Source organism: Symphalangus syndactylus, chromosome X (assembly GCF_028878055.3).
Source record: "Symphalangus syndactylus isolate Jambi chromosome X, NHGRI_mSymSyn1-v2.1_pri, whole genome shotgun sequence".
NCBI classification, from domain to species: domain Eukaryota; kingdom Metazoa; phylum Chordata; class Mammalia; order Primates; family Hylobatidae; genus Symphalangus; species Symphalangus syndactylus.
The window spans coordinates 156,725,200-156,751,391 of NC_072447.2; the positions used below are offsets into that span (position 1 = coordinate 156,725,200).

Consider the following 26,192-nt stretch of genomic DNA (forward strand, 5'->3'; position numbering starts at 1 on the left):
TCTTGCTCTGTTGCCCAGGCTGGAGTACACTGGTGTGATCTCAGCTCACAGAAATCTCTGCCTCCTGAGCTCAAGCGATCCTCCCACCTCAGCTGGGATTAGAGTGTGCCGCCATGCCTGGCTAATTTTTAATTTTTTTTTTTTGAGACGGAGTCTGGCTCTGTCGCCCAGGCTGGAGTGCAATGGTGGTCTCGGCTCACTGCAACCTCCGCCTCCCGGGTTCAAGCGATTCTCCTGCCTCAGCCTCCGGAGCAGCTGGGATTACAGGCACCCACCAGCATGCCCGCCTAATTTTTGTATTTTTAGTAGAGACCGGGTTTCCCCATGTTGGCCAGGCTGGTCTCGAACTGCTGACCTCATGATCCGCCCGCCTCGGCCTCCCAAAGTGCTGGAATTACAGGCGTGAGCCACCGCGCCCGGCCAATTTTTAATTTTTGTAAAGGCGATTTTTCGCCATGTTGTCCAGGCTGGTCTCAAATTCCTGGGCTCAAGTGATCCCCCCACCTCCGTCCCTCAAAGTGCTGAGATTACAGGCGTCAGCCACCGCGCTCCCCCGCAATTCCTGACTTGTATTGCCCCAGTGGTGTTACAGCCTCGAACCCAGTTTCCAGACCTAAGTCGCCGCCGGGATCCAGAGTCCCATGATGGAAAGGGAGGCTAGGTTCCCCTGGGAAGGACCTTGCACCGTTGCTGCAAGTGCACCCCAGAAATCGTCCCAAGCTTTTCTCAAAGGGACCTACAGCCATTTATAAAAGCGACATGTCATCCTGGGAAACAGGTGCGCTCCAGCAGGATTTCCTCCCGTCCTTCCTGTCAAAGGACGGGAAGACTTTGTTACCCCATCGCGCCCCACCTGCAGAATGGTGGACAGATACCTCCAGACGCCACTTCCCCCAGGACGCCCGCCCGCTCTGCGCACCTCTCCCTGGATGCTGCCCCGTCGGCGGGTGGGGGCGGCCCTGCTTCCCCACGACCCCCAGACGCACCCCGAGGGACTCTGAACACAGTGGAGTGGGAAGGGCGAGGTGGGGAGGTGCCCAGGCGAGAGCGGCTCATGGGAGGCGGCGCCCGAGACGCAGCTGGTCGGGACGGTGCGGAACAGGGTGGGCGGAGCGGGGCCAGTGATGCCCCCGGGTTTCCCAGGCCGTGAGGCTCCGTGGAGATTTCTCCTCGACCTCTTCCCCGCGGCAATGCGCGAACCCTGGGTCTCCAGAAAACGGGGATACGGGGCATGGCTCCCAGCAAGGCCTGGTCCAGCCTCTCCGGTAGGGGGATGGGTCTCCCCCTCCGGTCTCCCGGGTTGACAAAGGAACGCGGGCCCAGCTCCCTGTATGGCGCTTCACCGCCGGGGCCTCTAGCCTAGAAGGAGGCATGGAGAGCGTGTCCGTGACCCGTGAAAGCTCGGGGACACTCTCGCGGTCGCCGAGAGGCCCACCTAGGGTACTTTCCTTTTTTCCACTCTCAGAAATATACGTCTGTCACAGTTAACGGCAAAGCCTAGAGCAAGAGTTCTACGCCCAAGATGGCCAGCCGGAAGCGGGCTTCTCGCGACCATGTGGCGAAGCCCCATTCGTCAGCTGGCCGCCCGCGGCCCCGGTACCCGGTCACCTCTCTGATCTGCGCATGTGCTGGGCTACGCCCGGACGCAAGCGCCAAGAGCGGCTGCGTCTATGGTCATGACGTCTGACAGAGCGTCCACCCGTCTTCGCCAGGACTCTATGGTTCTTACGCGCGCAGACAGACCGCCTATATAAGCCATGCGCAGGCGGAGGAGCGCCTCTTTCCCATCGGTGTGGTGAGTAAGCGCGGTTGTGGTCCCTTGCAGTGCCGTTGCTGGTTCTCACACCTTTTAGGTCTGTTCTCGTCTTCCGTTCCGACTCTCTCTCTTTCGTTGCAGCCACTGAAGATCCTGGTGTCGCCATGGGCCGCCGCCCCGCCCGTTGGTGAGTTTTGAATCTATGTACTTTAACTGCTGGGAAACGGGCGGGGAAAGAAGTGCCTATGGCCGCTGAAAACAATTGTGGGGTGGAGCCTCCCCTGTACGGCGGCCCTGTCTTGGGAACTGAGCCTATGTTTTACACCTCCCGGCTATTTTTTAGTTCGTTCCCGTGTCGGTGTGGAAGCGACGGTTCTCTCGTATCTCTGCCTTTGTCCTGCAAGCTCACAGCATTTTCGTGCGCTCGATACGTTCTTGGGGCCTTTGTGTGCGTTCTCTGTCTTATTTCCGGGCGACGTGCCGCGTGCGTTGTCGGACGTGAAGGGCAGTCCGGGAAAAACGGGTGCGGCCGCCTCCTGTGTCCTACAGGGGGCGCCAGACGCATTTCCACTCGGCTCGGAGGTGGATTTAGTGCCACGTGCCCGAAAGTCTTAAATTGGGTGACCTGAGCTGTGCAATGATAATGCGGCGATTTTGTAGTACGCAGTGTCTTGAAGAGAGAATTTTTAACTAGGAAAGTTTGTTGCAAAGTGTTTATAGGAAGCGTAAGACAAAGTAACGGAAGATGGTGGCTGTTGTGTTTCTAGTTTTGGGTGTTCTCTGTGTTGCAGCAGGCAACTGTTGCTTTGTAGTTTGTTTCCCCGAATGGAAACGGTTTAGAAGTGGACGTGCATTCCCCACCCTTTTCCCGTCCCTCGTTTGGGTTGTTCCTTGAGGGGCAAAGTGCCTGTTGGGCTTTCTGTGAACCTCACCTAACCTGTGTTTTTTCACTCCCCTGCAGTTACCGGTATTGTAAAAACAAGCCGTACCCAAAGTCTCGCTTCTGCCGAGGTGTCCCTGGTAAGTAGTGGAAGAGCCCCTGCACTGGTTGGCTCTACTGACTCAGCGTCCGTCTGTGACACCCCCTGCACACTTACCCAATCCTTTTTTAGATGCCAAGATTCGCATTTTTGACCTGGGGCGGAAGAAGGCAAAAGTGGATGAGTTTCCGCTCTGTGGCCACATGGTGTCAGATGAATATGAGCAGCTGTCCTCTGAAGGTAAGGCAGGATTCTTTGTCACCCCTAGTCCTTCCTCCGTGCTCCCTCAACCCCACCCACATACACTGCACTGGAATTGGGAGTTGATGAAACATGAGCCTTACAAAACTCAGCCAACACATTTCCCCCGAGCTGGAGATAGTCGTGGTGAATGTTTGTCTATTATCTTCTCTCACTTTGCTGCTTTTCTTCTCCCTACGTAGCCCTGGAGGCTGCCCGAATTTGTGCCAATAAGTACATGGTAAAAAGTTGTGGTAAGGATGGCTTCCATATCCGGGTGCGGCTCCACCCCTTCCACGTCATCCGCATCAACAAGATGTTGTCCTGTGCTGGGGCTGACAGGTGAGCTTGGTCTGGGCCTTTTAAGGCAGTTGGAGTCTCTACATTATTAGGCTTGCATTATTTCATCAGAGCATAGAGGTGGCCCCAGTGATTCAGTCACTATGGCTACTAGAAAAGCCAGGCTGGCAAGTGACTTTCAGTGGTCACTGAGGACCCCTTCCTGTGGACTGTTGCGGATACAAACAAAGCATGAGTAAGTCTTAGCAAGCTCTTCCCCACGGGTTAGGGGGAACACTTGTGATGGGAGTAGTTTTTGCTTTTAGCTTGATGACAACCATCTTGCCAGCAAGCAGGTAGTTGAAGCTGGCAGAGGAGCCCAGTGGCGCCTTTTCAGTGGTTCTTGGGATGCTCTGCAGCCAATTAAGCCGACTGAGTTCCTTTCCTCATGGGGGCTCAGTGTGCAATGGCTGCACACAGCAGCTTCCTTGGTAGTGTACGCAGCCTGTTGGTTGTATGGGTTGCTCTAAGGGACCTTGGAGACAGGCCTTTCCGATGGATGTTCATGTTTCTGACCTTGCATTACCCCAACGTAGGCTCCAAACAGGCATGCGAGGTGCCTTTGGAAAGCCCCAGGGCACTGTGGCCAGGGTTCACATTGGCCAAGTTATCATGTCCATCCGCACCAAGCTGCAGAACAAAGAGCATGTGATTGAGGCCCTGCGCAGGGCCAAGTTCAAGTTTCCTGGCCGCCAGAAGGTACGTAGTGCTGCAGCCCCCTTCTCCCACCTTTCTTTGCCCCAGGCCTCCTGACTTAGTTCTTTCCATTGCTCCCTAGATCCACATCTCAAAGAAATGGGGCTTCACCAAGTTCAATGCTGATGAATTTGAAGACATGGTGGCTGAGAAGCGGCTCATTCCAGATGGCTGTGGGGTCAAGTACATCCCCAATCGTGGCCCTCTGGACAAGTGGCGGGCCCTGCACTCATGAGGGCTTCCAATGTGCTGACCCCCTCTTAATACTCACCAATAAATTCTACTTCCTGTCCACCTACGTCTTTGTATCTGCATTCTTGACGGGGGAGGAACTTCCTCTGGGAACCTTCGGGTCATTGCCCTTTCACTTCAGAAACAGGTTGACAACTCAGCCCTGCTCATGAGGCAGCAAACGCTGCAAAGGGCTGGGACTGGTGGCCTTCTGTCAGTTGTCTACTCTGGAGCTTGACTTGGACCTCCCCAGGTCCTAGGCAGTAGGTTGAAAAGCATTGAAGTGCTTTTCATGAAGCACAGCTGCAGCAAAGCCTTGCAATCCCAGGCTGGGGGTCAGCCTACAGTTGTGTTGCTTATTACAACACATGGGGACCAAGAGGGGCTTGTGGGCTAGAGGTTGACCAGCAGCAGCGTTTATTTAGCAAGGGTAGGTGTGCATCATATTGGGCTTGGTCTCACCCATCTGGTTTAGCCATTCCTCCTTGGTGGGAATCATCCAGGTACTGCTGATGTCACCTGCAATTTGCCCCATTTCCTATCTCTAGCAACCTCCTGGGCCCCATGCCCCCACCCCTTCTAGAGCCTGCATTCCCAGGGCCCTCACCACCTGGCCAAAGGTCTAGGCTAACCTTTGGTCCTTTGTAACAAAAACCTCGGAATAGACACGTGCGTGGCATGGTTTGGCCTGGGGATCTTAGATGTCTGACCTGAACTATTGAACAGCGCTGGCTTTTGGGGGAGCAGCAAAAATGAGAGGAGTGCTAGGTGGGTGGCCTGAGCATCTGTATCCAGGGACAGGACTCCAAAGGCTTTTGGTCCCAGAGCTGGGGTATGTTGGCCCCAGCCCTCAGCCTGTGGCTCCCAAAAGGCCTCTGGATTTTTGTAATCCCAATTTACAGCCATTTCTTAGGTTTTTAATTACCTTTATTTTGCCAAACATACCTGGGAATACCTTTTATTTATTTTTTTTTACCTTGGGGTGATGGTTCCAAACCATAAATGTGATTATAGTTAACACATGACCCTTCTAGCATCCCAGCCAGTGTTTTTCCTGACCCTCTGTTCTTTGGAGAGGAGGATGGAAGGGAGGGGTCCGGCAGGCTGCTGGCATTTTGCTGTGTCCTACAGCCCCTTTCCCGGGGCACCTGGGTTCACACAGCTTTTTAGGTTACATAACTGGTGCAGATTTTCTGTGTGGAGATGCCTTGACCAGCCTTGGCTGGACTTTACCAGGCATGCAGAAGCCTGTGCCAACACAAGACAACAGCACCCAGGAGGTGCGAGCGTGGCTGCTCAGCGGTTATAACAGGCCTGACTGCATTGTTCACCGGATTACAATGAGCCGAAATATTTCCCGGTGTTTGCTGGTTTCAGGGAAGGAGTTTGATGTAGCGGCTTAACCACCCTCCTTGTAGCTATTGGGGCTTAATGGTTTCCTGGTGATTCTTACCAATCCACAATAAAGATGGCCCATTGGCATATCTGCTGCACAAGTGTCGTATCTCACCAATCTGGGTTTTTGTTCTCAGTAACTTTCCTTCTTGTCATCCAACATCTTGATTCCTCTTTCTGAGCCCTCCCTTCCCTTACCCCAACCCAGAGCCCACTTTGTCTCCACTCCTGATACTACACTACCTGGCAGGTGGCATGAGTCCAGCCTTGGGGCCCCTGGCTTCCTCTCCTAATCTAGGCACAAGCCCAACCAAAGAACAAGAGCCAAATCAAACAAAAGGCAGGTGGAGGCAGACTGCAGTCACAGGGCAACTGTAGTTGAAGCCCCCCCAGCCCCAGGGCTGGATGGACGGGGGAGGCTGGGGTTTAAGTCCCAAAAGGCAGCAGGCCCTGGGGGGGTAGGGGGGGCGCTCAGGCGACAGGGCACAGCTGAGGGGACAGGAGTGACAGCAGCAACAGAACAGTGAGGCTGAGAGGCTGGACGCTGTGCGCCTGGCTCAGCTTCAGCTCCACCTCCACGGGGTAGTGGTCACTGATGTTGAGGGCCTGGGAATGGGTGGTGGGGCAGCGTCAGTGCCTGGGGCCGAGGGGCTTCCCTGTGACCCTGCTCCTGCCCTCCCTCCTCGTGTCAGCCCCATCCCTTCACCTCCTCCTCGGTGAGCTGGAAGCTCGTGGGGAAGTCAAAGGCGGCCGCAGTGTGCAGCAGACTCCGGCAGCGCTCCCCGTGCAGCACGATGCGGTCATAGGCGCAGTGGGTGCTGGCCCGCACTGTGGTGTCCTCCCCGTCGGCAATCACCCAGTGGAAGCCTGGCTGGGTCCGCAGCTCCAGCTTGTCCAGGCGCTTTTTGGTCAGTGAAGCGCAGTCAGCATTGAAGTCCCCGAGCAGGATCACATCCTAGAGACACAGCAGCCATCAGGCTGGCCACTGGGCCGCCCTATCCTTGTCCCTCCTGTACAAACTGCCCAGGCCTACCTTGCTCTGCCAGTGCTGGGAGACCTCCAGAAACACATCGTGGAGGGCGTTCAGCTCGTTCTCTGCGTCCTTAGGAGTGGTGTGCAGTGGCACCAACACCAGGCTGGGAAGGACTGCAAGGCCCAGGGACTGAGGGCTGCCATCCACTCCTGGACCTTCTCCCCCTAGCCCCTCTGGGTGAGGAAGCCCCCAGTGGAGCCAGCCAGAACTCCCCTTCTGCTCCCACATACCAAGCCCACCCTTCCCTTCCTACCATTGCTGGGCAAAGAGAACTGGGCCACAAATGGCTCCCGGGCAAAGACATCATCCTCGTCGTTGTACACGTAGGAACTCAGGACCTGTGTTTTGTGTGACCTGGGAGGACCAAGGGATGGGCAGCAGTGGCCCCACGTCTTTGATTTTGGCTTGCAAGTGCCAAACGGCGCTCAGGGAGGGGCCCTCCACTAACAGCGGCAATCTGGGCACAGCCCTCCCAACCTGTCTCTAGAACTTTAAAAAATCAGACATAATTCATATGCCATAAAATTCACCTGCTTCAAGTATACAACACGGTTTTTTTTGTACATTTTTTTTTTTTTTTTTTTTTTTTTTGAGACGGAGTCTTGCTGTGTCACCCAGGCTGGAGTGCAGTGGCGCGATCTCGGCTCACTGCAAGCTCCGCCTCCCGGGTTCAGGCCATTCTCCTGCCTCAGCCTCCCGAGGAGCTGGGACTACAGGCGCCCGCCAACACGCCCGGCTAATTTTTTGTATTTTTAGTAGAGACAGGGTTTCACCGTGTTAGCCAGGATGGTCTCGATCTCCTGACCTCGTGATCCACCCGCCTCGGCCTCCCAAAGTGCTGGGATTACAGGCTTGAGCCACCGCGCCCGGCTTTTTTGTACATTCATAAGGCTGTGCAACTATTGCTACAATCAATTTTAAAACATTGGTATCCATTACCCCTAATAAAAACATAATATCCATTACCAGTTACTCTCCATTCTCCCCTCCCCCCAGCCCCTGCAACCATTAATCTGTTCTCTATCTTGTACATTTGCCTATTCTGGATATTTCATATGAATGAAATCAGCTCATCAATGTTTTCCGCGTTCGTCCGTATGCTGTGGCACGTCTGTGCATCATTCCTCTTTCTGGCTGAATAATATTCCACGGACTGGGTCTAGTACATTTTGACATTTGGACACTTTGATGTCATTCATTTTTTTTTTTTTGAGACATGGTCTCACTCTGTTGCCCAGGCTGGAGTGCAGTGGCACAATCATAGCTCACTGCAGCCTTGAACTCCTGGGTTCAAGTGATCCTGCTGCTTCAGCCTCCCAAAGCGTTGGGATTACAGGCATGAGCCGCTGTACCCTGCCTACCCAGTAATTTTGGAGCAAATACCAGATGTCATATACTTTTATTTACATAGAGAATCAGTTCTCCTTCCCTGCAGCCTCCCTTGCCCTCTGGATCCTGACTCCAAAGGGCTCCCTGCCAGCCTGTCCTCCCAGGGACTTAGAAGATCGGGTCTACCCAAGGCCCATAAGTGGTCCCCACGGAGCCTCTTCCCAGGAGCTGCAGCCCTTGCTGGACACTTTCACAGAGGGGGCCAGCCACACCCTGAGCCCCAGCAGCTCCCACAGGAGAGAGGAGGAGGGACCCCACATTTCTGCTTACAGAAGGAAGGCCTCCTGCTCTATGGACACTCTAGCGGGGGTTGAGGATGGGAAGAGCTCAGAATAAAAGGTGTTGAGAAGAGAAAGCATGCAAAGCAGGTGAGGCTGTCCCAGGATGGGGGGCCTGTGGCCCCAGGGACTAATGAGCCTACCTCACAGTAGGGCCAGGACCGCCCCCCACCCTGCTGCGCTGCCAGCTCTGTGCTCACCGATAGAAGTACACGTACGTCTCCATGTAGGTGCTGCGCCCCAGCTGGGGGCTGCTCAGGGTGCTGTAGGGCCCAGAGCCATCAAATCTGCCAAGAAAAGGGGAGGCGGGGTCAGGGCCTCAAGGCTCTGGGTGTGCCCCTGATTAGACCCACAGAGCCTTCCTCACCGATTGAGTTCTCGAAGCAGGAGGGGGATGGCGCTGCCAGAAGAGTCCACCACCTCCTGCAGCACCATGATGTCACAGCGAGCCAGTATCTGTGGGACACCAGGAAGGCCAGCCTGACTCAGTGCCAGCTGCCCTGAGAGGAGGCAGTGGGCCCAGGGAACTGGCACTGTTGTGGCCAAGAGTGTTAAGGCTCGCTGGCTGCAGCCCACAGAAAGCAGTGGGACTGGAAAGGACCCAGGAGAAGACTCATCCCACCCACATGTCACCTGTTTCACAGAGGAGGAGACTGAGGCCAGCAGCAGGCAAGCGCCTGCACTGCATCTCTGTGCCACACCTCTTCCTGTCCCCTCTTCTCTAGAACATACCCCTGGTCAGGCAGGGCTGGGGGCTTTGGGTCATGGTGGTCAGGGGCACAGCTTCCCTGAAGTGATGAACTTACCCGAACTAAGGTGTCCATCACCTGCTCCCTGGCCACCTTGGCCAGCGTCAGCCGCTGGGCATTGAAGGCGCAGATGCGAAAGGCCTGGGCCCCACTGGCCAGGATGAGGAAGAGGAGTGCAGTTGGGTAGTGCATGGCTGCGTGTGGCTGCCGGGGACCCCCCAGGAATCCAGGCTGCCCCAGGGTGCGCTCTCACTGGGCTCAGTTCTGGCTCTGGGAGTGCTGAAATATGGAACAGAGAAAGTTGCACTAGCTGCTGCCCAGCACCAGCCTCCCAGTGACCTCCCGAGATCATACCACTGCATTCCAGCCTGGGTGACAGAGTGAGACTCTGTCTCAACAAAAAAAAAAATTGTTTTTGAGCCAGAGTCTTGCTCTGTCAAGATCAAGCCAAGATCGCACCACTGCACTCCAGCCTGGGCGACAATGAGACTCCATCTCAAAAAAAAGTGAAATCCTACAGTATTTGTCTTTTTGTGACCGGCTCATTTCACTGAGCAAAATGTCCTCAAGGGTCATTCATGTTGGAGCATATGTCAGAATTTCTTTTGTTTTGTTTTGTTTTGAGACGGAGTCTCACTCTGTCGCCCAGGCTGGAGTGCAGTGGTGCAAACGCGGCTCACTGCAAGCTCCGCCTCCTGGGTTCACACCATTCTCCTGCCTCAGCCTCCCAAGTAGCTGGGACTACAGGCGCCCGCCACACGCCTGGCTAATTTTTTGTATTTTTAGTAGAGACGGGGTTTCACCATGTTAGCCAGGATGGTCTCAATCTCCTGACCTCGTGATCTGCCTGCCTCGGCTTCCCAAAATGCTGGCATTACAGGCGTGAGCCACTGCGCCCGACTGTAGAATTTCTTTCCTTTTCATGGCTGAATCATATTCCATTGTCTGGGCGTCTGGGTAGACCACATTTTGTTCATTCATTCATTCATCCATCCGTTTTTTGTTTGTTTGTTTGTTTGTTTTGAGACGGAGTTTTGCTCTTGCTGCCCAGGCTGGAGTGTAATGGTGCGATCTCCGCTTACTGCAACCTCTGTCTCCCAGGTTCAAGCGGTTCTCTTGCCTCAGCCTCCCAAATAGCTTGGACTACAGGCACGCTCCACCACGCCCAGCTAATTTTGTATTTTTAGTAGAGACGGGGCTTCTCCATGTTGGTCAGGCTGGTCTCGAACTCCTGACCTCAGGTGAGCTGCCCACCTTGGCCTCCCAAAGTGCTGGGATTACAGGCGTGAGCCAACAAGCCCTATTTTTTTTTTTTTTTTTAAATAGAGACAAGGTCTCACTATGTTGCCCAGGCTGGTCTTGAACTCCTGGGCTCAAGCGATTCTCCTGCCTCAGCCTCCTAAAGTGCTGGGATTGCAGGAATGAGCCCTGGTGCACCAGCCTCATGCATCTCTTGACCTCGTGATCTGTCCACCTCGGCCTCTCAACAAAGTGCTGAGATTACAGGCGTGAGCCACAGTGCCCAGGCCCTACTTTCAGTTCTTTTGGGTATATACCCAGAAGTGGAATTGCTGGATCATATGGTAGTTCTATTTTTAATTTTCTGAGGAACTGTCATATTGGTCTCCATGGTGACTGCACCATTTTACATTCTCGCCAACAGTGCACAAGCGGTCGAATTTATTCTTTTATTGTTTATTTATTTGAGACAAAGTCTTGCTCTGTTGCCCAGACTGGAGTGCAACGGTGCCATCACAGCTCACTGTAGCCTCCTGAATTCTATGTTTCCCAGGCTGGTCTCAAACTCCTGGACTCAAGTGATCTTCCTACCTCAGCCTCCCAAAGTGCTGGGATTTTTTTTTTTTTTTTGAGACAGAGTCTCACTCTGTCGCCCAGACTGGAGAGCAGTGGTGTGATCTCGGCTTACTGCAACGTCAGCCTCTTGGGTTCAAGCAACTCCCTGCCTCAGCCTCCCGAGTAGCTGGGATTACAGGCACCTGCCACCACGCCCAGCTAATTTTTATATTTTTTAGTAGAGACAGGGTTTCACCATCTTGGCCAGGATGGTCTCGAATTCCTGACTTCAGGTGATCAGCCGGCCTTGGCCTCCCAAAGTGCTGGGATTACAGGTGTGAGCCACCACGCCCGGCCAGTGCTGGGATATTATAGGCCTGAGCCACTGCGCCTGGCCTAGTCTACTTTTTTTTCTTTTTTGAGATGGAGTCTTGCTCTGTCACCAGGCTGGAGTGCAATGGTGCGATCTTGGCTCACTGCAACCTCTGCCTTCTGGGTTCAAGTGATTCTCCTGCCTCAGCCTCCTGAGTAGTTGGGACTACAGGCGTGAGCCACTGCGCCCGGCCCACCTTTTTTTTTTTTTTTTTTTTTTTTGATAGTCTCATTCTGCTGCTCAGGCTGGAGGGCAGTAATGTGATCTCAGCTCACCGCAACCTCCACCTTGCAGGCTCAAGTGATGCTCTCACCTCAGCCTTCCGAGTAGCTGGGACTACAGGTGCATGCTGCCACACCAAGCTAATTTTTTTTTTCTTTTTTTGAGATGGAGTCTCACTCTATCTCCCAGGCTGGAGTGCAGTGGCTCCATCTCAGTTCACTACAACTGTCTCCCAGATTTAAGAGATTATCCTGCCTCAGCCTCCCGAGTAGCTAGGATTACAGGTGCGTGCCACCACGCCCAGCTAATTTCTGTACTTTTAGTAGAGACAGGGTTTCACCATATTGGCCAGGCTGGTCTTGAACTCCTGACCTCAAGTGATCCTCCCACCTCAGCCTCCCAAAGTGCTGGAATTACAGGTGTGAGCCACCGCGCCCAGCTACCAAGCTAATTTTTTAAATTTGTTTGGAGAGATGGGGTTTCACCATGTTGTTCCGAGAGACCCCAGTGCTTTTCGCCTCCATTAGCAACTACAGGAACACCTTCATTCATCTCTGTCTCCCCACTCGTGAGATGTTCTCTTTAAGATAAACTCCCAGCAGTGAAGGGTGTGTGCATTTTAAAAGATCTCAGATATGGCCAAATCATCCCCATTGCAACCCTGCCACCACTGGGGAGCCCTTCTTGTTCATCTCACCAGCTGGAGCCCCCCTCTCTCGGTTTATCTTTGTCTCACACTCAGCTGACCTTGCAGGGCTCAGCCCCTTGCTCCACACCCTGTCCACGTGGCTGTCGCATCCTGAGTTCTTCTGCTCTGTCTGCCTGCTTTTCTCTATCAACCTGCCACCTTCCCTTTGGACTCACTTCCTGCCTCTCTGAGGCTCTGCCTGTCTCTGTCTCACTTTCCCTCTTGTCTCTGGTTTCCCTTCTCTGTCTCTCTGTTGCGGTGTCTCTCTCCTGGCTGGGTTTGATGTCTGTTTCTCCCTGACCACCTGCTCTGTCACTCATGCTAGTTTGGGTTCCCTGCCCTGGTGCCTATTCTGGGATATACGTGGGCATGTGGGCAGCCCTGGGCTGGCAAGGCAGCCTTGGAGGCTCTGGCATCAGGGACCCCCATGAAGGCTACCAGTAAGAACCAGACAGAGCGACGGTTCCTGGCTTCAGCCCCAAACCCTGGCTGTCATCAGCCTTGGTTGGAGCTCTAGGCTTCCTTCTCCCTCCCAAACCCTCCCCAGGCAGAAGGCAACTTCCTCCCTTCTTCCGTCTCCCCAGGGGGGCTCCCATACCTGCTCAGACCAGCTTGTCACCAAGTCTGCCTCATCCTTAAGTGGATCGCGATACCCCAGAAGAGCAGCTCCTGCCTGAATAGGGCTAGGAGGGGAAAAAAAAGAGGAAGAGGCTGTGTTCCTGAGCCACCCGGCCAGGAAGGGCCTGGCTGGGCCGGACGCCCCACCCTTGCCACCAGGCAGGCCCGCCCCGTCTCTGCCCCACCGCCAACAAGGAGGGAGAGCGCAGGGCCTGGGAACTGCTGACCTGCCCGCCCACCTTCCCACCCAGACCCCGCCTTCCCGGCCAGCGGGACATGACAGACCTGTGAGTCACTCAAGCCTGGCAGGCCAGCTGGCCGCAGCAGTCCCTTAATGAGCAGTTACCTGTGCCAAGGGCCTGGGGCAAGGAGGAGCTGGTGCCTGAGTGAGACCCCGAGCTTCGCTCGCTGGGCCCGTCGCTCAGCCCCCGGTCTGGGTCTCCAGTCAGCAGCTGCTGGGGAAGGCGCAGGAGCTGGAAGTCATGCCCAATGCCACGAGACCAGGCACCCCAAGGGCATGAGTCTTCTGTCTCTGTTCTTGGGTTCTGAGTTCCAGTGTGGCTGCACACTTCTGAGTTAGGGGTGTTTGATGCAAGCGCTCTGGAGACCAAAAGAGAGGGACAGTCCGCACATGATCTGGCCTCAGTCGTTAAGTCAAGGGAGGACTGAGGATCTGCCCCAGAGAGGAGGAGACCCCGCGAGCTGGCAGTCCAACGTCCTGGGGGTCCTGCAGTGACGCTTTTGGGATAACTGAGGTGCTCGGACAGGGTCTGTGAGCAGGAGGTGGGGCTGAATCCACTCAGCTTCTCATGGGATGGCTGCAGCTAATGGATTCGACGTGGTGATAGAAGGCTGGACAAATTTTTAAAAATCAATAAATTATGGGCTGGGCGTGGTGGCTCATGCCTGTAATCCCAGCACTTTGGGAGGCTGAGGCGGGTGGCTACGAGGTCAGGCGTTCGAGACCGCGTTCAAGACCAGCCTGGCCAACATAATGAAACCCGTTTCTACTAAAAATACAAAAAATTAGCCAGGCGTGGTGGTGGGCGCCTGTAATCCCAGCTACTCAGGAGGCTGAGGCAGGAGAATTGCTTGAACCTGGAAGGTGGAGCTTGCAGTGAGCCAAGATCACACCACTGCACTCACACTCCAGCCCAGGCGACAGTGCGAGACTCCATCTCAAAAAAAAAAAAAAAAATCAATAAATTATGGTTTAAAAATAAAAAACAGGCCGGGCGGGGTGACTCACACTTTGGGAGGAGAGGCGGGCGGATCACCTGAGGCCGGGAGTTCGAGACCAGGCTGACCAACATGAAGAAACCCAGTTTCTACTAAAAAATACAAAAATTAGCCAGGTGTGGTGGCTTGCGCCTGTAATCCCAGCTACTCAGGAGGCTGAGACAGAAGAATCGCTTGAACCTGGGAGGCAGAGGTTGCAGTGAGCTGAGATCTCACCACTGTACTCCAGCCTGGGCAACAGAGCAAGACTGTCTCAAAAATAAAAATAAATAAAACTAAAAAACTGCCAGGTGCAGTGGCCCATGCCTGTAATCCTAGCACTTTGGGAGGCTGAGGTGGGTGGACTGCCTGAGCTCAGGAGTTCGAGACCAACCTGGGCAACATGGTGAAACCCCATCTCTACTAAAATACAAAAAAAAAAAAAATTAGCCGGGCGCGGCGGCCTGCGCCTGTAGTCCCAGCTACTCAGGAGACTGAGGCAGGAGAATAGCTTGCACTCGGGAGGCGGAGGTTGCAGCAAGCCGAGATTGTGCCACTGCACTCCAGTCTGGCGACAGAGTGAGACTCCTAAAAAAATAACAAATAATAAATAAATATAAAATAAAAATAAAAAACTGGCTGCTTAATGCATAGGGGGCTTTCTTTCCGGGTCATGAATATGTTTCAGAACTAGAGGTAGTAGCTGACATTGTGACTGTATCAGATGGTATAAAATACTGTTTCTTTTTTTTTTTTTTTTTGAGACGGAGTCTCGCTCTGTCGCCCAGGCTGGAGTGCAGTGGCGCAATCACGGCTCACTGCAAGCTCCGCCTCCCGGGTTCACGCCATTCTCCTGCCTCAGCCTCTCCGAGTAGCTGGGACTACAGGCGCCCGCCACCATGCCCGGCTAATTTTTTGTATTTTTTAGTAGAGACGGGGTTTCACCATGGTCTCGATCTCCTGACCTCGTGATCCGCCCGCCTCGGCCTCCCAAAGTGCTGGGATTACAAGCGTGAGCCACCGCGCCCGGCCTGTTTCTTGTATTACATATAATACACAATGTTTGTATATATTGCTGTATCTATTGTATATTTTGCCATACAGTAGATTATATATTGCTACATATACATAGTATCATGTAGTACTGTAACTATGTAAAATTGCATATGTGGCTGGGCGGGGTGGCTCTCGGCTGTAATCCCAACACTTTGGGAGGCCGAGGCGGGTGGATCAGAGTGTGATGGCGGGCGCCTGTGGTCCCAGCTACTTGGGAGGCTGAGGCAGGAGAATCGCTTGAGTCTGGGAGATCGAGGCTGCAGTGAGCCGTGATCCCAGCACTGCACTCCAGCCTGGGTCTGGCTGGACCCTGCGTCAAACAAAAAACAGAAACACTAGAGAGACAAAAGGTGAGCGCAGGAGGCTGCCGGGAAGCGGGAGCCCCACGGGGTGACGGCCACTTCCCGCCGCCCTGGGGCTGGCCTCGCTGCCGTCAAGCGGCCCGGGAGCGCTTTGCGACAGTCGGTGGGGTCGGGCACCGGCGCAGGCTCGCTTTCCGGCGGTTGCGCCGGGCCGGGGCGCCAGCGCCCGCCTTCCCGTTTCCTCCCGTTCCGCAGCGCGCCCACGGCCTGTGACCCCGGCGATCGCTCCTCAGTGACGAGAGAGCGGGGCCGGGCGCGGCTCCAGCCTGACCTGCGAAGGGACCTTGGTCCAGTCCCCTGTTGCGCCGCGCCTCCCGTCCGTCCGTGCGCGGGCCAGTCTGGGGCCAGTGTCTCGAGCGGTCGAGGTCGCAGAGCTAGAGGCGTCCCACAGGTCGGCCCGGGGCGCTGGGAGCGCCGGCCGCGGGCCAGGTGGGGATGCCCCTGCACGTGAAGTGGCCGTTCCCCGCGGTGCCGCCGCTCACCTGGACCCTAGCCAGCAGCGTCGTCATGGGCTTGGTGGGCACCTACAGCTGCTTCTGGACCAGTGAGTGGGCCCAGGCCGAGGCAGGCCCCCCCGGGTACCCATGCCCGGCCGGAGGTGGGACTTAGGGTGGGGGACGCCGCGGCGCCGACCTACCGGGCGAGCCCTGAGCGCCTGACCTCTCCCTCCCCGCCAGAGTACATGAACCACTTGACCGTGCACAACAAGGAGGTGCTGTACGAGCTCATCGAGAACCGAGGCCCGGCCACGCCCCTCATCACCGTGTCCAATCACCAGTCCTGCATGGACGACCCTCATCTCTGGGGTACCCGGGCCAGTGTGCTGGGCAGGGGGAGGAAAGGCGAGGATTCGGGACGGGCCCAGCCTCGTCAGAACAAACCCCTTCTCGCTGCCTTCTCATGGAGCTCTGGCACTCCGGTTTCCGGGTGTGATTTGTGGCTCCTGCAGCATCCCTGAGGGAGCATGATTTGGAGAGGGCCTCGGGCATGGAGCAGGACCAAAGAACGGCCACAGGGCAGATCTTACAGCTCCTTTAACGTCAGGCCTCCAGAACCCTCTGTTCTCTAAACCATCCAGGGCCCCACAGTGTTGGGAAAAATTTGGGGGTTGAACATAGGATATCCTGTGAGGAAGTTCTGGGCCAGGGACTGGAAGCCCAGTGTCCTGGCTTCAGGTTTGCCGCTGGCTGGGCGGGTACCCTTCAGCCCTATTTGGGAGCCTGGTTGCCACACCTAGAGGTTCCTGCTCTGCTGACTTCACAGGAAGTTGCTTGGCTCCGGTAACCAGATGGCTGGGTGGAGGGGTGCCCGGGGCTTCCACTCCTGAACAGAGGGGTTAGACTGTCCTAGAGCTCATGGAGAGCCACCTGGCCACACTGGAGTCCTTCAGAGCTCACCCTGGCTGCTGGGTAGAGAAAGGCCTATAGATGTCACAGGTGGATCTGGGGAGGCCAGGAAGGGGGCCTTGGAGCCATCCACTAGCCTAGACTGGGGTGGTTGCAGTGACAGTACAGGGAGAAGTATAGAAGAATGGGCATTGTGCAAGTATATTGGGGAGGTAGGCGGTCCAGGCGCCCTGATGAGTAAGATGTGGAGGGTGGGGGAGAGGGAGGAGCCAGGGAGAACGGAACGGTCTGGCCTAAGGGTCTGAAAGATGCCACTTTGGGCTGTAGGGAAATGGTAGTGCTGCTGTCCCTCATTCCCTGAAATGGGATGAAGGAAGGGTACTTCCTGGGGATATGGGAAGTTGGAGCATGAAACCTTTCCTGTCCTCTAGGGATCCTGAAACTCCGCCACATCTGGAACCTGAAGTTGATGCGTTGGTGAGGAGGAATGGGCCCCTCGAAGTGGGCCGGGCCGGCCCCACCTGCCTCTGCCCAGATTTGCCCTCCTCCTGCTCTGCCCAGGAGGTGGCGTCCAGCAGTCCAGGCAGGGCATGGGGTGGGGCCCCGCAGGCCCTCCCCTGTGCCTCCCTTCTGCATGCTGATGATGGGGGCAGGGTGGTGGAGCGGGGTGCAGGGGGCAGGACTAATTGCATCTGTCCCTGCTCAGGACCCCTGCAGCTGCAGACATCTGCTTCACCAAGGAGCTACACTCCCACTTCTTCAGCTTGGGCAAGTGTGTGCCTGTGTGCCGAGGTGAGCTGCTCCTCCAGCGAGTGCAGGCAGGCACTTCTGGGGCAGGAAAGCTGGTGGCCAGTGTCTCTGTTTTGGAGGGACCTATGGGGGTAGGCAGCCCGGGAGCCAACATGAGGCCCAGCTCAATCACATGCCAGCAGAGGGGGCAGAGGCTGCGGGAGGAGGGATGGCTCCTTGGAGAGCCCTCAACTCCCTGCAACTGCCCAGGGATCGTGTGGACCTGGAGCCTTGGCATTAGAATTCAAGGAGGCATTATCCACACCCTCTTCTCTTTTTTTTTTTTTTTGAGACGGAGTCTCGCTCTGTCGCCCAGGCTGGAGTGCAGTGGCGCAATCTCGGCTCACTGCAAGCTCCGCCTCCCGGGTTCACGCCATTCTCCTGCCTCAGCCTCTCGGAGTAGCTGGGACTACAGGCGCCCGCCACCACGCCCGGCTAATTTTTTTTTTGTATTTTTAGTAGAGACGGGGTTTCACCGTGTTAGCCAGGATGGTCTCGATCTCCTGACCTCGTGATCCGCCCGCCTCGGCCTCCCAAAGTGCTGGGATTACAAGCGTGAGCCACCGCGCCCGGCCTACACACCCTCTTCTCTTAGGGATGTCAGTAAGAGACTCATTGAGAACAGTGCATTGTCGTTGGTCCATGGTGGCAGTAGCATGTACCCGCAGGCCAGAGGGTTTTGCTTCTAGGAGAACAAACAGGCTTGTGGGGTGAGAACCCCAGGGGATGGGGCCATTTTGATCCCTATTCTACAGACAGGGAGGATCACAGAGATTAAGCTGCTGGCCCAAGGTCATGGGGTAGGAAGTGGCAAAGCCAGGATTCGAATCCACATTGCTCCTTCCTCTGCAGGAGCAGAATTTTTCCAAGCAGAGAATGAGGGGAAAGGTGTTCTAGACACAGGCAGGCACATGCCAGGTGCTGGAAAAAGAAGAGAGAAAGGTAGGCCAGGCACAGCGGTTCACACTTGTCGTCCCAGCACTTTGTGAGGTCAAGGTGGGAGGATCACTCAAGCCCAGGAGTTTGAGACCAGCCTGGGCAACATAGTAAGACCCTGTCTCTTTAAAAATAAAAATGTTTTAAACAAAAGAAAGGTAGAAAATATAAGTTGTATGTAGAATATGAAGGTTCTAGAATAATCCTATTAAGAATTTTGGATTTTGGCTGGGCACGGTGGCTCACGCCTGTAATCCCAGCACTTTGGGAGGCTGAGGCCAGCGGATCACGAGGTCAGGAGATCGAGACCATCCTGGCTAACACGGTGAAACCCCGTCTCTACTAAAAATACAAAAAAATTAGCCGGGCGTGGTGGCGGGCGCCTGTAGTCCCAGCTACTAGGGAGGCTGAGGCAGGAGAATGGCGTGAACCCAGGAGGTGGAGCTTGCAGCGAGCCGAGATCGTGCCACTGCACTCCAGCCTGGGTGACAGACCGAGACTCCGTCTCAAAAAAAAAAAAGAATTTTGAATTCTAGCTGGCTGCACTGATGCATGCCTGCAGTCCCAGCTCCTCAGGAGGCTGAGGTGGGAGGATCACTTGAGCCCTTGATTTTTTTTTTTTTCCTTGAGACAATGTCTGTTTCTGTTGTCCAGGCTGGAGTGCCGTGGCGTGATGATGGCTAACTGCAGCTTCTGTTTCCTGGGTTCAAGCGATCCTCTCACCTCAGCCTCCTGAGCAGCTGGGACTAAGGAGTGTGCCCAGCTAATTCTTTTTTTTTTTTTTTTTTTGTAGAGTTGGGGTCTTACTACATTGCCAGGGCTGGTCTTGAACTCCTAGACTCAAGTGATCCTCCCACCTCAGCCTCTCAAAGTGCTGAGATTACAGGCATGAGCCATTGTGCCCAACCCAGCCCAGGAATTTGAGGCCAGCCTGAGCAATATAGTGAGACCCCAGGTATAGATAGATACATAGGTAGATAGATAGGTAGATAGGTAGATAGATAGGTAGGTAGGTAGATAAGTAGGTAGGTACATAGATAGATAGATAGATGATAGATAGGTAGATAGATAGATTAGATAGATAGATTGATTACATAGATTAGATAGCCAGGCGGGGTGGCTCACGCCTGTAATCCCAGTGCTTTGGGAGGCTGAGGTGGGTGGATCACCTGAGGTCAGGAGTTTGAGACCAGCTTGGCTAATGTGGTGAAACCCTGTCTGTACTAAAAATACAAAAATTAGCTGGATATGGTGGCGTACGCCTGTAATCTCAGCTACTCGGGAGGCTGGGGTGGGAGAATCACTTGAACCCAGGAGGTGGAGGCTGCAGTGAGCTGAGATCCTGCCACTGCATTCCAGCCTGGGCCACAGAGTGAGACCTGGTCTCAAAAAAAAAAAAAAAAAAAAAGATTTTTGTACTTGACTGTGCTCTCTCATCCAAGTGGTGACATGCTTGTGTCTGTGGTTAAGAGATAGCATCTGCCGGGCACGGTGGCTCACGCCTGTAATCCCAGTACTTTGCAGGGCCGAGGCGGGTGGTTCACCTGAGGTCAGGAGTTTGAGACCAGCCTGACCAACATGGTGAAACCCCGTCTCTACTAAAAATATAAAAATTAGCCGGGCGTGGTGACACAGGCCCATAATCACAGCTACTCAGGAGGCTGAGGCAGGAGAATCATTTGAACTCGGGAGGCGGAGGTTGCAGTGAGCCGAGATCGCGCCACTGCACTCCAGCCTGGGCGACAGAGCAAGACTCCGTCTCAAAAACAAAAGAGAGATACCATTCTAGTTGCAATGTGGCTGCAGCACGGCCAGGTGGACGCCCACCATGGTGAAACCCCGTCTCTACTAAAAATATAAAAATTAGCCGGACGTGGGGACAGTAGCTCCAGCAGCAGATGATTGTGGCTGGGCCTCCAAGTGTCACGGAGAAGGGGACTTCTTTGGGATGTACTCTGGACTTGTTGATAGATGAAGTGTAGGTGGGGTGAGGAAGAGAACTCAAAGATGACAACAGGTGTTGGAGCTGAGCCACAGGGAGAAGGGTGCAAAGGGAAAGCAGTGAGGGGGCTGGGAGGGGAGAGGGTGAGTCCTGTTTTGCTCGTGCTGCATCTGAGGAGCCCCTCACCTGTGGAAGGAGAGCAGTCCCAGAGGCAGTGGGGTGTGCAGTCCTGGAACTTAGAAGAATGATCAGGGGGCTGGGCGTGGTGGCTCACGCCTGTCATCCCAACACTTTGGGAGGCCGAAGCAGGCAGATCACGAGGTCAGGAGATCGAGACCATCCTGGCTAACATGGTGAAACTCCATCTCTACTAAACATATAAAAAATTAGCTGGGCGTGGTGGCAGGCACCTGTAGTCCCAGCTATTCGGGAGGCTGAGGCAGGAGAGTGGCATGAACCTGGGAGACGGAGCTTGCAGTGAGCTGAGAATGCGCCAATGCACTCCAGCATGGGCGACAAAGCAAGACTCTGTCTCAAAAAAAAAAAAAAAAAAAGAATTATCAGGAATAAAGATACTGGGAATTCAACCACAAAAACCACAAAGTCACGAATGCAGAGTGAGAGTCTTCAGAGAGAGGGCAGAGGCCCAGGATGGCACAGAGGGAGAGAGAAGCCACCAAGATGGCAGGGAGCCATGGCCAGAGAGAAAAGCAAACCAGGCGCCTGTGGCACCATGGAAGCAGCAGGTGATGCTGGAGAAGCGTTTCCATGGAGTGACAGCTGCCAGAGCCAGATTATTGTAGCCCGAGGGCTGGTGGTGCTGCAGTTGGCGGGGAATGGAGACCGCAGGGGCGGCAACTCCTCCCAGGGGTGCAGTTGGGAGGAAAAAGAGACAGAAGGAAGAGTAACCAAAGGATATTAGAGGTCAAGGAGGGGTTTGTTATTTCTAGCTGGTCAAAGTAGAATGTGGTAAAACCCAATAAAGTAACAACAAATAACAAAGAGGGGCTTTTAATGGAAAGCTGCAGTGCCCGCCCCTCACCTCCCTAGCCCCACTCCTCAGAAGCAGCCCCCTGGAGCGGTTTCTCTTTCTGCTGCTTTTGGAGGCTACTTCTGTCTCTGTAAAGGAACAAGCAGAGGCCACAGTGTCTTGGCAAATGACCATGGCATCGTTTATCCCAACCTGCTCTGAAAGATGGGGACTCTGCTCATTCACCCCTCGTCCCTGCCTCTCAGTTCCTTCAGCAAAGAACTAATAATATGTTGGCCGGGCGCGGTGGCTCACGCTTGTAATCCCAGCACTTTGGGAGGCCGAGGCGGGCGGATCACGAGGTCAGGAGATCGAGACCATGGTGAAACCCTGTCTCTACTAAATGTATAAAAAAAAAATAAGCCGGGCGCGGTGGCGGGCGCCTGTAGTCCCAGCTACTCGGAGAGGCTGAGGCAGGAGAATGGCGTGAACCCGGGAGGCGGAGCTTGCAGTGAGCCGAGACTGCGCCACTGCACTCCAGCCTGGGCGACAGAGCAAGACTCCGTCTCAAAAAAAAAAAAAAAAAAAAAGAACTAATAATATGTCATTAAGACAAAGGCAGTATTTGGCACACTTGGCTTCTATGTTCCAAAAAATTCCCTTTTTCCCCAAGCGTAGACTTTAATATGGTATTTAAGTATCGAAGTGATTTGACACAAGTGACACAAGTGAGCAGTAGGAGCATTTGCAAAAGCTACAAATGATGAAGTCTTGCTCCAAAAGCATATTATTATGATTTTTTAAATTCCAGTTTCAAGCTCAATGGATAGGTTGTATCAGTGGGTTTTAGTAGAGAAGGGGCCAGGACCTATGAAGACTCCCCTGTACTATTACACATGCTGCATCCCAAGTAGGGAAACTGCTGCTTTTCCCATGCCCTGAGAAAACTCCAGTGGGTCATTGCCCCCTCCCTCTCGCCCGAGTGGGCTGCTGGGTCAGGGCACTGTTTGGGTTGGGTTGAGATTCCTGGATCCCTAACTAGCAACTTTCAAAGAATCGGCCTTGCAGAGAACAAAGTTCATTGCCAGAGGTATTCCCAATGTCTGTCTCTCGCTCTGTGATAGGGCTTCTTTACTCTCCACTTTATAAGATGAGGATATCTGCTATACCCCATTCCTTCAACCTGTCCACCTCTTTCCTGTTTTGTCTGCCACATGATTACTTTTCCATCACCAAGGTTGATGAGATCCTTACTGTGTACTTACTGTCTCCAAGCGTCCCCAGGCTTCCAGCCAGCACGCAACAGCCAACATTGGCTTCAGAAGGAAGGAGGTTTGCATTTCCTTCTCTTGGGTGCAGTGTCATGGTCTCAGGGTTATCTCCAATGTGGAAAGTTGCTAGACCAGGAGCAGTTTGACTCCACTGTTTTTCAGTCTAGCAAGTTTGAGTTTTTCCCAAGCTCTTGATGTGTGTTCAAATGAATGTTCTCCCTTTCCCAAGAGGCCTCCGTATAAGGGAGGGTCTAGTTTCCCGGGGTGCCCTGAGAAGAAGGGGTCAGCAGGAGGGAGGAATGGTGGAGGCTGAGGCCTCAGGCGGGTGCCCTGTGAGGAGCGGCTGTGACAAGCGGCTGAGACCCCAGCAAAGGGTTGTTGCCCAGAATCTGGGGCCTAAGCGAGGTTGGAAATCACAAATGCACTTGGTTTCTCTAGCAGCTGGCATATGGTAGGATCACCCCAGGAGTGGCACCTTCAAAGAGAAAGGAACGCATGAGGCTCCGAGAGCAGTCGGCTGGCAGCCAGGGCCTGGCTGGGGAGGGAGGGCAGGTGGTGCGCTGACCTGGGGATCTTTGAGAGTGTGCAGGAGTATGTGGCTGGTGAGCCACTGAAGACGGGGTTCATAGGTAGATGGAGGAATTGCCAGGTCAGAATCTCGGTAGGAGATGACTTGAGCTGATGCTGCCTGGCACTTAGGGGCTTAGAAGATATCAGGAAGGAAGCCCCACAGCGTGCCCAAGTGCCATGCAGGCCCTGGAGACGGTCATTGGAGGGCGTCTATGTGGATGGCACAGTGGGGGATGGGAAGTCCCTAATCTGCTGGGGCTTTCCCAGCAAGCAGGGACTGAGGGGGATAGTCCCCAATGCATGGGCCCCAGGGAGAAGGGCCTGTTTCATTGAGGTTTGGAGAGTGTTGAGGGTATGCCCCCGAGAATGGTTACTGATGGGGAGAGGCCTTTTCCTTGCAGGAGATGGCGTCTACCAGAAGGGGATGGACTTCATTTTGGAGAAGCTCAACCATGGGGACTGGGTGCATATCTTCCCAGAAGGTCAGCAGGGCTGACTGGGTCGAGCCCCCCCAGTATGAGCGGGATGGGCTCCCAAGCCTCGCCTCTGTGCTCTCTCACCAGGGAAAGTGAACATGAGTTCCGAATTCCTGCGTTTCAAGTGGGGTAAGGGCTGCTGGTCTCTGGCCACAGCCATCCTCCCCGCCCAGAGATGGCCCTGTGGGCCCCTGGCTCCCGCCCCCTCGGGCTGGGTTGTATGGGGGTAGATGGGCGTGTTGTAGCGCCAGGAAGGGGACAGGTGCTGAGACTAGGGCCTGCCTCTCGCAGGGGCTTGCCCAAGGGAGCTGAATTGAACTGGAGGATGTCGGGGGTGGCACTGGCCAGAGGCTGGCACAGAAGCTTGGCTCAGGGCCCAGCTTATGCTAACATTTCTACCTCGCCACCGGGCAGGAATCGGGCGCCTGATTGCCGAGTGTCATCTCAACCCCATCATCCTGCCCCTGTGGCATGTCGGTGAGCCTGGGGACGGGGACAGAGAGATGGCATCTGGGGTGGGGGGCCTGGGACTCCCTCTGGTCCCAGGCTGCCCTGCTCCACCCCACGTCTGGCCTTCTGTCCACTGTGTTGCAGGAATGAATGACGTCCTTCCTAACAGTCCGCCCTACTTCCCCCGCTTTGGACAGGTGGGTAGGGACTGCTGACCTTTGGCTGGCTGTCTGTCTGCCTGTCTGCCGTCTGCCCCGTGTCTCCCACTCAGCACTATGGAGGCCAGCTGCAGGAGGAGCTCAGCGTGAGGCTACAGCAGGGGACCGAGTGGAACATAGAGGGGCTTCCTGGCACCGAGACATTAAAATGAGAGCAGAGGAAGTCAGGCTGGGACAGAGGTGGGCTGTGGGGTCAGGACAGGACAGGTCATCTACAGCACAGGACCCAGGACCAGGACCTCGTTTTAGAGGAAGAGTGGCCCCTGGGGAGTGTGTGGCACAGCAGAGCCGGGGCTTAGCTTCTGGCTCCCGGGTTGCTTGGGCTGGGGCTGTGGGCCCTCCTCCTGCTCGTCATCACTCTTGGCGGCCACCCCACAGAAAATCACCGTGCTGATCGGGAAGCCCTTCAGTGCCCTGCCTGTACTCGAGCGGCTCCGGGCGGAGAACAAGTCAGCTGTGAGTTTCCTCCTGGGTCCCCCGTAGCTGTCCCTGGACCCCCTGCTGCTGGCTGCCAGCAGGGTGCCTCCACCCTCTCCGTCCTGTCACCCTCCCAGGGCACCTTGGCCAAGCTTCCCGAGGGGTGCAGGCCATCCCTGGTCCTTTCCCTCAGGTGGAGATGCGGAAAGCCCTGACGGACTTCATTCAAGAGGAATTCCAGCGTCTGAAGACCCAGGCAGAGCAGCTCCACAACCACCTCCAGCCTGGGAGATAGGCCTTGCTTGCTGCCTTCTGGATTCTTGGCCTGCACAGAGCTGGGGCTGAGGGATGGACTAATGCTTTTAGCTCAAATGTGGCTTTTAGACAGATTTGTTCATAGACCCTCTCAAGTGCCCTCTCCGAGCCGGTAGGCATTCCAGCTCCTCCGTGCTTCCTCAGTTAAACGAAGGACCTCAGCTGCTTCTCCCACTTGGCCAAGCAGGGAGGAAGAAGCTTAGGCAGGGCCTTCTTTCCTTCTTGCCTTCAGACGTTCTCTCCCAGGGGCTGGCATCAGGAGGGAGCATAGAAGGCAGGTGAGCAACCAGTTGGCTAGGGGAGCAGGGGGCCCACCAGAGCTGTGGAGAGGGGACCCTAAGACTCCTCGGCCTGGCTTCTACCCACCGCCCTTGCCAAACCAGGAGCTGCTCACGACCTCCTCAGGGATGGCCATTGGCCACGTCTTCCTTCTGCCTGAGCTTCCCCCTGCCACAGGCCCTTTCCTCGGGCAAGGTCTGGCCTCAGGTGGGCCGCAGGCGGGAAGAGCAGCCCTTGGCCAGAAGTCAAGCCCAGCCACGTGGAGCCTAGAGTGAGGGCCTGAGGTCTGGCTGCTTGCCCCCATGCTGGGGCCAACGACTTCTCCATCCTTTCTGCCTCTCAACATCACTTGAGTCCTAGGGCCTGGGTTTTCATGTTTTTGAGACAGAACCATAAAGCATATGTGTTGGCTTGTTGTAAAATGCCTCTGGCCTCTCTGTAGGGGTGGAAATGGGAAGTGACTGCTGGACAGAAAGCCTGAACCCTTAGTGCCCGGGGCACATGCAGCACACTTGAGCAGATGGGCATCAGCCTCTTCTGCACCAGTCACTTAAGGCTTCAGTTATTGTCTGTAATCCCTGTAACAACATTGCAGAAATAGGGATTAATCTCCTCATTTTGCCAAGGAGGTGGAGTGAGGCTAATGAACTTGCTTCAAAACCCAAAGCTAGCCAGGTAGATTGGGGCCACACTTCAGAGAGCCCCAAGTGTGGAGAATCAATTGGATCCTACCTGGGCTGCATCATAGGTGGGAGAGGAGCTCTGAATAGCCCGGCAAGTAGCCAGCCGTGAGCAG

At 55.0% G+C, this 26,192-nt stretch overlaps 3 protein-coding genes and 1 non-coding gene across 14 annotated transcripts; 3 read left to right on the forward strand and 1 right to left on the reverse strand.

Moving 5' to 3' along the window:
* The first annotated feature begins 1,776 nt into the window (after positions 1 to 1,776).
* On the forward strand, positions 1,777 to 4,309 carry RPL10 (ribosomal protein L10). Of its 2 annotated transcripts, XM_063635064.1 has the most exons (6): positions 1,777 to 1,943; positions 2,718 to 2,776; positions 2,869 to 2,976; positions 3,180 to 3,318; positions 3,852 to 4,014; positions 4,094 to 4,309. In XM_063635064.1, exons 1-6 carry the CDS (start codon positions 1,921 to 1,923, stop codon positions 4,244 to 4,246), a joined length of 645 nt encoding a protein of 214 aa, XP_063491134.1. In that variant the 5' UTR covers positions 1,777 to 1,920; the 3' UTR covers positions 4,247 to 4,309. The 2 variants fall into 2 exon arrangements, with proteins under 2 accessions (XP_063491134.1, XP_063491135.1); XM_063635065.1 differs by lacking the exon at positions 2,869 to 2,976 and having other exon boundaries at positions 1,783 to 1,943.
* Positions 3,669 to 3,803, forward strand: LOC129476570 (small nucleolar RNA SNORA70). Its single transcript, XR_008654999.1, has one exon. It is a non-coding gene; the product is annotated as a small nucleolar RNA SNORA70 (small nucleolar RNA).
* An 838-nt stretch (positions 4,310 to 5,147) lies between the features above and the next one.
* On the reverse strand, positions 5,148 to 16,171 carry DNASE1L1 (deoxyribonuclease 1 like 1). Of its 3 annotated transcripts, none has more exons than XM_055268850.2 (10): positions 15,900 to 16,171; positions 13,128 to 13,381; positions 12,762 to 12,846; positions 9,144 to 9,365; positions 8,705 to 8,793; positions 8,538 to 8,624; positions 6,924 to 7,024; positions 6,671 to 6,783; positions 6,344 to 6,592; positions 5,148 to 6,243 (listed from the first exon to the last, which is right to left on the reverse strand). In XM_055268850.2, the coding sequence occupies exons 4-10, from the start codon at positions 9,276 to 9,278 to the stop codon at positions 6,109 to 6,111; spliced, it is 909 nt and encodes a 302-aa protein (XP_055124825.1). In that variant the 5' UTR covers positions 9,279 to 9,365; positions 12,762 to 12,846; positions 13,128 to 13,381; positions 15,900 to 16,171; the 3' UTR covers positions 5,148 to 6,108. The 3 variants fall into 3 exon arrangements, with proteins under 3 accessions (XP_055124825.1, XP_055124824.1, XP_063491132.1); XM_055268849.2 differs by having other exon boundaries at positions 15,689 to 16,144; XM_063635062.1 differs by having other exon boundaries at positions 16,055 to 16,138.
* TAFAZZIN (tafazzin, phospholipid-lysophospholipid transacylase) lies at positions 15,547 to 25,818 on the forward strand. Of its 8 annotated transcripts, none has more exons than XR_010119702.1 (11): positions 15,821 to 15,961; positions 16,095 to 16,223; positions 17,195 to 17,240; positions 17,470 to 17,555; positions 23,643 to 23,723; positions 23,805 to 23,846; positions 24,132 to 24,194; positions 24,312 to 24,364; positions 24,764 to 24,841; positions 24,996 to 25,395; positions 25,501 to 25,818. XR_010119702.1 is itself a non-coding variant. In XM_055268853.2 (11 exons), the coding sequence occupies exons 1-11, from the start codon at positions 15,853 to 15,855 to the stop codon at positions 25,095 to 25,097; spliced, it is 879 nt and encodes a 292-aa protein (XP_055124828.1). In that variant the 5' UTR covers positions 15,821 to 15,852; the 3' UTR covers positions 25,098 to 25,818. The 8 variants fall into 8 exon arrangements, 6 of the variants coding, with proteins under 6 accessions (XP_055124826.1, XP_055124829.1, XP_055124828.1 ...); XM_055268853.2 differs by adding an exon at positions 18,405 to 18,494 and having other exon boundaries at positions 24,996 to 25,818; XM_055268851.2 differs by lacking the exon at positions 23,805 to 23,846 and adding an exon at positions 18,405 to 18,494 and having other exon boundaries at positions 15,547 to 16,015; positions 24,996 to 25,818.
* The last annotated feature ends 374 nt before the right edge of the window (positions 25,819 to 26,192 follow it).